At 47.6% G+C, this 6,405-nt stretch overlaps 1 protein-coding gene across 1 annotated transcript in view; it reads right to left on the bottom strand.

Moving 5' to 3' along the window:
- Positions 1 to 765: 765 nt before the first annotated feature.
- Positions 766 to 6,405, bottom strand: part of arfgef3 (ARFGEF family member 3) — a 31,869-nt gene continuing 26,229 nt past the window's right edge. Inside the window, exons 38-41 of the mRNA XM_026310232.2 lie at positions 5,873 to 5,974; positions 5,167 to 5,555; positions 4,256 to 4,736; positions 766 to 4,144 (exon numbers count right to left, since the gene is read on the bottom strand). Coding sequence (XP_026166017.1) covers positions 3,953 to 4,144; positions 4,256 to 4,736; positions 5,167 to 5,555; positions 5,873 to 5,974 — 1,164 coding nt within the window. The 3' untranslated portion in view covers positions 766 to 3,952. The remainder of the gene's footprint in view (positions 4,145 to 4,255; positions 4,737 to 5,166; positions 5,556 to 5,872; positions 5,975 to 6,405) is intronic.

The following is a 6,405-nucleotide window of genomic DNA, read 5'->3' as shown; positions in this document are numbered from 1 at the left end:
GTCTTTGTTTGGGCAAACGTTTTACATGAATTTGGTCCAATTCACTATTGGCTGTAAGTGACAGATCATGAGTTAATCAAAATAAATTGATAAATAAAAGTCATGCATCCTAACACACTCATCAGATTTGGATAAGCTCACCGGGGGCTGTCTGTCAGTGGAGGGGAGAGCCGATGGTCCAGGCGACCAGTCCAGAGAGTCCCGCCCGGCCGGTCCAAACTTCATCCAGCTGCTCTCCAACAGAAACCTCATGGTGGATGTGCAGATGATGCGAAGCCCAGCCGGAGCCAGGGGCTGCAGGGAGCGCTCAGAGGAGGTACAGTGTATGGAGAGATGAAAAGTCCACTGCGAGCTCAGAATGACGCTGAGCGCACAGATAAAATGATCAGCCTGAAATAAAACCAGTGAGGGGGGAGGTGGCAGGAAGAAATGAGGGCAGCAGACTGTCCAGCTGAGAGGGGACACATCACTGGTCCTGATAGGAGGATTGACAGCTGCTGGGAGCGGTCAGCTGCAACGCATTACAACTCTGTGTGTGTGTGTGTGTGTGTGTGAGTGAGTGTGAGTGTGAGCATAAAAGGTCCTCAGTAGAATAGACATCACCAGGTGGATGAAGGTAAAAACTGGTGAAGTCCAATGTAAGAATGACACTGACTCACACTCTGGTTTATTCCTGTGTTTCTCCGACCTCACTGCTGTGGGTATTTAATTCAAAGTGCTTGTCATTATACTGTAGATGTGAACACATACAACAATATGTGACACAAAATGCTTTTATTGTGCAACACACAGAGCAGACAAGCCTGCTGGGCAAAGCTTTTGAGACATACAGCAGTTGCAGGACTGTAAGACCGAGCTCAGGAGAGAAGAGAAAAGCCAAGAGCAGGTTGGAAACATCTGGAGGAAAGAGAACTGGTGCTTTTCTTAGATATCAAAAGCAGAAAAAATACATTTTTAGAAATCACAGTCACAGCGTTAGCCGACCCGCTGATGTCGTTCTGGGTGTTCAAGGTCAGTGAAGGAAGCAAACGGCCAAACCGAGCTGGATGAATCTGCAGAAAGCCTGTCTTCATGACCTGCACCTTCTGCACATTCACATGTCCCACTTTATTACAGATGTGCCGTTTCAAACGCAGCCTCACTCAGTCCAGTCGCAGTAAATACTCAGGCGCCTCCTCCTCTAACGGAAGATGCAGGTTTTCTGGCGAAGAGGCTTTAAACTTAGATGCATTTAAAACAGAAGACAAGTCTATGACGCTCAGCGACGTGGTCTGGGCTTTTCTAAGCCAGGTCTGAAATCTTGATAACATTAATTAATATGATTTGCATTAACGAATACAGTTTATACTTATAGCAGTTTCTACTCCAGTGATTCACTTTGTCAGGTTTAGAACTGAGGGTCTTGAAAGAGGCAATTAAAAAAAAAAAGAAAGGTCAAGAACCACCTTCTTAGTATGAAGGGATTTTTCCCTTCAGTTGACCAGTAGCACTGTTCGACATCCATCCTGTCCACTAACAACCGTCCTCACTCAGTCAAAACCTACTTTTTAAAGTAAATTGCGCTTTTTGAAGACAAACTGCTCGTCTAATCCCAATAATCCCTGACCAGCACAATAAGATGTGGATGAGTTCACTGTAAATTATTATGAAATGCGATTACATGTTCTCAGCACACGGACAGAAGGAGCCGTTTCCTGGCAAAACAGAAAGCACTCAAAAGCTTAAAGTCCAACAAAGACCGCCTCATAAATCCTTTCTGGTGAGGGAGCATGAGAACGGACGGACTCAGAGCTGATTTTTCAGTCTCGACTTATGTCCAAGTGCATTAAATACATTTACGACGCACATGTTCAGCGTACCACAGTCAGAACGTTCAGGGATCAGACCACCTCAGCTCCACGATGTCAAACGCACATTAGCAGTAAACCTCAGAGGGGCACAGAACCCACAGAGGGATTTGTCTCGTCTGTGGGATAAATATAAACCAGGCGAGATCTGAGAAACTACAAGCAGGATAAAATCACCACAGTGAGCGACTGAATGAAAACCATGCACAGCAGAAATGATCACAAACCGTCGGTGCAGAATCGCAGCACTGACACATTAATCAACGTGGTTTTTTTTAGATGCTGTCATGGACTTAACAGCTAAATCCTCCCATCACTGCTGCTGATCACACTGATGGCCGACAACATCTGTCCACCCGCTGCTCGCCCTCAAACTGCAGGGAGTAAGGACAAACGGGGCTGGGCAGGGACACTGGACAGGACATAGAGGTGACACATGCTTTTGTTTCCCCTCTGGAGCAAACACCGCTTCACTTTCTGCTACACATCCTGCGTGTTGGCCTGATGTTTAAAGACTGTTCCTGTGGCATTTCCATCCTCAGTCACGTTGCCAGACAGAGGACAGAGACGGTGAGAAAGAGTGAATGGAGCAACAGTAGCAGGAAAAGTGAGGATGTCAGTGAAAAGAGGACGGTGAGTGCAAACGAAAGGAGCAAACCCTGCGCTTGGTGCACTGGGTGAAAAAGTAAATCTTCTTAGGAGCTGCAGATACGCCCACCCTGCCCGACCTGCCTGTCCTTAAATGTGGCATCACTTCAACGCTCTTCTTTCATTCATTCACTCATAATCTGCCCCAGAATACACAGAGGCGCGAACGGAGTCAGTCCAGCTCATACTGTACTGTCGAACTGTGTCGGGTTCTGATTCCACTGGTTTTGTTTGACCTAAACGTATTTGACTGTGTTTTTAAATCAGCATCTTGTCGTTTTATCGAGCAGTGGTGCTGCATTTTGGGAAAAACACAAACCAACCAATCACATGACAGGACGAAGCGTTTACACCACATGAATATGCTCATACAACAGCAGACAGTGTGTAGCAGGTACCAAGTATCAAAATACACAATGAATGACGCACTGGGTTAAAATGAATAGTGGACTGACAAAGAATCAACAGGACACAGTATTTCAAGCTATAGGAAAATGCACAATATCCAACACTGTGTCTCATTAGTCTCAGTATAATGAGCTGTAGCCTCGTTCTCTGATTCTGGGGAAATAAATTGACCTAATTTTGGATTGAAACTTTCCCTCTAGTGCTCCTCAAGATTCTTGTGTTTTTGGTTTAGTCCAGGTTTGTGGGGCAGAACTAAGACACAGCATCTTTTTCCTTTCTTATTGTTTCTCTTAATGATTCCCACAATAAGAGGAGGGAAAAATGTAGATGCAAATATGGCCCAGTTCGTCCAAAACACACACACACACAAGTTCCCCTTAAGGGCAGAGGAGGTGAAGTGTCTGTGTTTGCTTTGGAGAGACGTTTTGATGAGTGTGTCTTTGTTTTGTTTGTATCGACACGACAGGACACACATCCCTGCTGCTGCTGCAGGAGGAAACAAACACCAATATACCGAACAGGTGAGACATCTCAAAACACGCATGAAACATTTGTCACATGTCGCTGGCGGCAGCACATCAAGACATGAAGCGACACGGTGAATGGTTCTATGAATGGTTCTACATTAGGAAACGCCACAGGGTGGCAGAACATGTGGTGGAACAGTAAAGGAAAACGTACGTAGGTGGAGTATAATATGCACAACTCATTGACTTAATACGTCTGCATCCATATTATGGTCAGGCAGCAATGATGTATATTCTGAGGGAAAATGTTCACTACCAAATCATTTCCTTTACAGGCCAACTACATCCTTCACCTTCCTCCCTGCGGCTTTTATCAACCAATCACACTGTGACCAGATGATGTCACAGTTTGACACATCACTCATTTTTCACTGGTATCAGCCAATCACGTCATTCATCGATTTACAGCAAAGTGGCACCGTCGAACCATGATACCGCAGCAATCGCGCTTATTTCTCATCTGTTTACATCCTTCACTGACCGACTGCACATCAGGTGCGCTTCCGTTTCTTCACCGCGGCGTCACACGATGATGTCATAGAGTCTGCCGACGCGGCCCAGCCACTCACGTAGCGCCTGGCGGACGCGAGCGTCGGTCACGTGGCAGGAGAGCTGGCTGAGGCAGGGGTAGAGCGCCGGCTGCAGTGCCAGGAAAGAGGAGTCTGACAGGAGGAGGACCTGATTGAGCAGAGTCAAGACCATGTTGGTCCACGCCTGCAGGGGGAGAGAGACGAGTCCAAGAACAGAGCTCAGTACACAAGCAGATCCACAGCTAACTTTAAAGTTAAACACTAACCTCTGATGCTCTCAGACAAACACCTGTACCTGTATCTGAGCCTCGGAGTCCCTCAGTGAGATGCTGTGGGAGCTGATGGTGGAGCCTGACCGTGGCCTCTTCTCCTGTCTCAGAACCTCGGGCCCCGCACTGACCGAGTGCCTCAGAGGGGGCCCCTGCTGGTCCACCAGCTGCTGGGGTCTCTGCGGAGGCCTCTGCTGCTCCACGGGCCCCCTCCTCTCCCCAACGAGGCCTCCTGCCGCCGCCCGGCCCTGCTCCTTCATGAACAGGTTGAGGTGACTCTGCTGTGGCTGCTGCTGCTGCTGTTTCCTGCGTTTGTACTCCATCATCAGCTTACTGATGGTCTTGTCTGTGGCGATGGAGTACAGTTTGTTCCCAGCACTTTCCCACCATTCCTTTCTCCTTCCCGGTCCGGCGCAGCCAGGAACTCCTCCTACCGAGCTGGCTGTGATGCTGGAGTCCCTCCTCTCTCCTCCGGTGCGGAAGTGGTGGGGCAGACTGCCGGTGCAGCTGTGAAGACAGAGCAATGGGAGCAACAGAGTCTGCAGCTGAATCTACACAAAGTCAGGAAGCTACATTAAAAAGAAAGAGTTTTTCAAACTAGTTTTGTTCACACTTGTTACTGTGCAAACAAGTTTTACATTTTCTTCCTAAAGTGAAGGAGCCTGTGGTGCAACGTTGTGTTCAGGCTGAATAACACTACATGAAAACAACTTATCCATCAACATCATTCACAAAGAAGAACCAGAAACACCTGGAGTGTGTTCACACTGTGTGTGTTCTGTCACGTGAGCTCAAACGTGGATCGAGGACACATCTGGTTTGCAAGTGAATAACTAGTAGATTTGCTGTGGGGACACACAGTCAGTTTCCATGCAGCTGAAAATAAATCCCTAATGTGGACGAAGACATCTGAGGTCTGATATGACTGAAGGCAAACCTGAATCCTGGGCTGGGTGTGGGCGTGTCTCCTGGCGACGCAGCACTCGTGTCTGCCGTCTGACACCTGTATCCACCTTCCTCCGAGGGCGTCCCCCTCGCCGAAAGCCCGCCTGCTGAGGTCGGAGTGGAAGTCTCCGACTGGAAGAGAGGCAGGAAGAAGACGTGATCTCCTCCTCCACCTGCTGCTCCTCTCAGCAGCGCCGCCTCCTCTAAGGTGCTCTCCAGGTCCCGGTGCATCTGGATGTAGCTGTTGCACAGGTCCATGCACAGTTTGTACAGACGTTTGACCAGCCAGGCCCAGTCAGTGCTGCCCAGCGGCTGCACGCTGAGCGAAGGGATGGGGGCTCGCCACTGATAACGTTTATCCCGACCACGAGGGGGGCTGACCTGCCGGAGGAGAGGCTGATGTGATTTTTGATATCACAATAGCACAAGTTTCATTAGAAAGATCGAAAGTTCAGGGAAACCTCTGACGCCTGTCTTCAATAACTGGAACAAACTAAAGAGGGATTTCCTAAAGGAAGAACAGAGCAGGATGAGAAATCCAGGGAAATCCTTTATTGTTGACCTCAGAGGGCACCTCCTCTCATTCTCTCTGGAGCTGTTGATTTTCCCTCTGAGGAACCGTGAAAGCTTTAACCGGGATAAGTTACCCACTGTTAGCGGAGGCTGCGCGAGTGTGTTCGTACGTGTTCGTGTATCACCTGTGCTGTTTCTTCAAAGATGTCTTCGTCCTCTGAGGAAGCAGATCCGGGATGAGAGGAGTCCGAGCTTCCCTCCTCTTCCTCGTACAGCATCCTCTTCACCTGAACACGATGAACAGAGGTTTGGTTGTTGAGTTGTTAGTTGTAACATCCTCAGAGTGGCAGCTGATGTGTTGCTACATGGTTATGACAACTACTCTAGGTGGCTGCTAAAATGTTAACTTGCAATATCTGTGTCTTTAGTAGGTGGAGGTCAAAAGTGTGCGGATTTCTGGACAAAATGAAATTAATGAAATGAATCAGTTTATTATTTATGTGACAGATTTGTTTCAAACATGTAAAATACCTGCTCTGAATTTCGTTCATTACACCTACCAGAAACACAAAGCAGAAACCAAATTACAGCATTTATCAAATAAACACAGAAACAAAAACGAACGTGAACTGAAAATAATCTTCAATTCATTATTTTCTAAACTGAAGATTATACACGTCTGACATGTTTATATGGACGCGTCCACTAAAACGGTTTC

Source organism: Mastacembelus armatus, chromosome 15 (genome assembly GCF_900324485.2).
Source record: "Mastacembelus armatus chromosome 15, fMasArm1.2, whole genome shotgun sequence".
Lineage (NCBI taxonomy): Eukaryota > Metazoa > Chordata > Actinopteri > Synbranchiformes > Mastacembelidae > Mastacembelus > Mastacembelus armatus.
The sequence above is the reverse complement of the archived record's forward strand: the minus strand, read 5'-3'. Positions and strand labels throughout refer to the sequence as shown.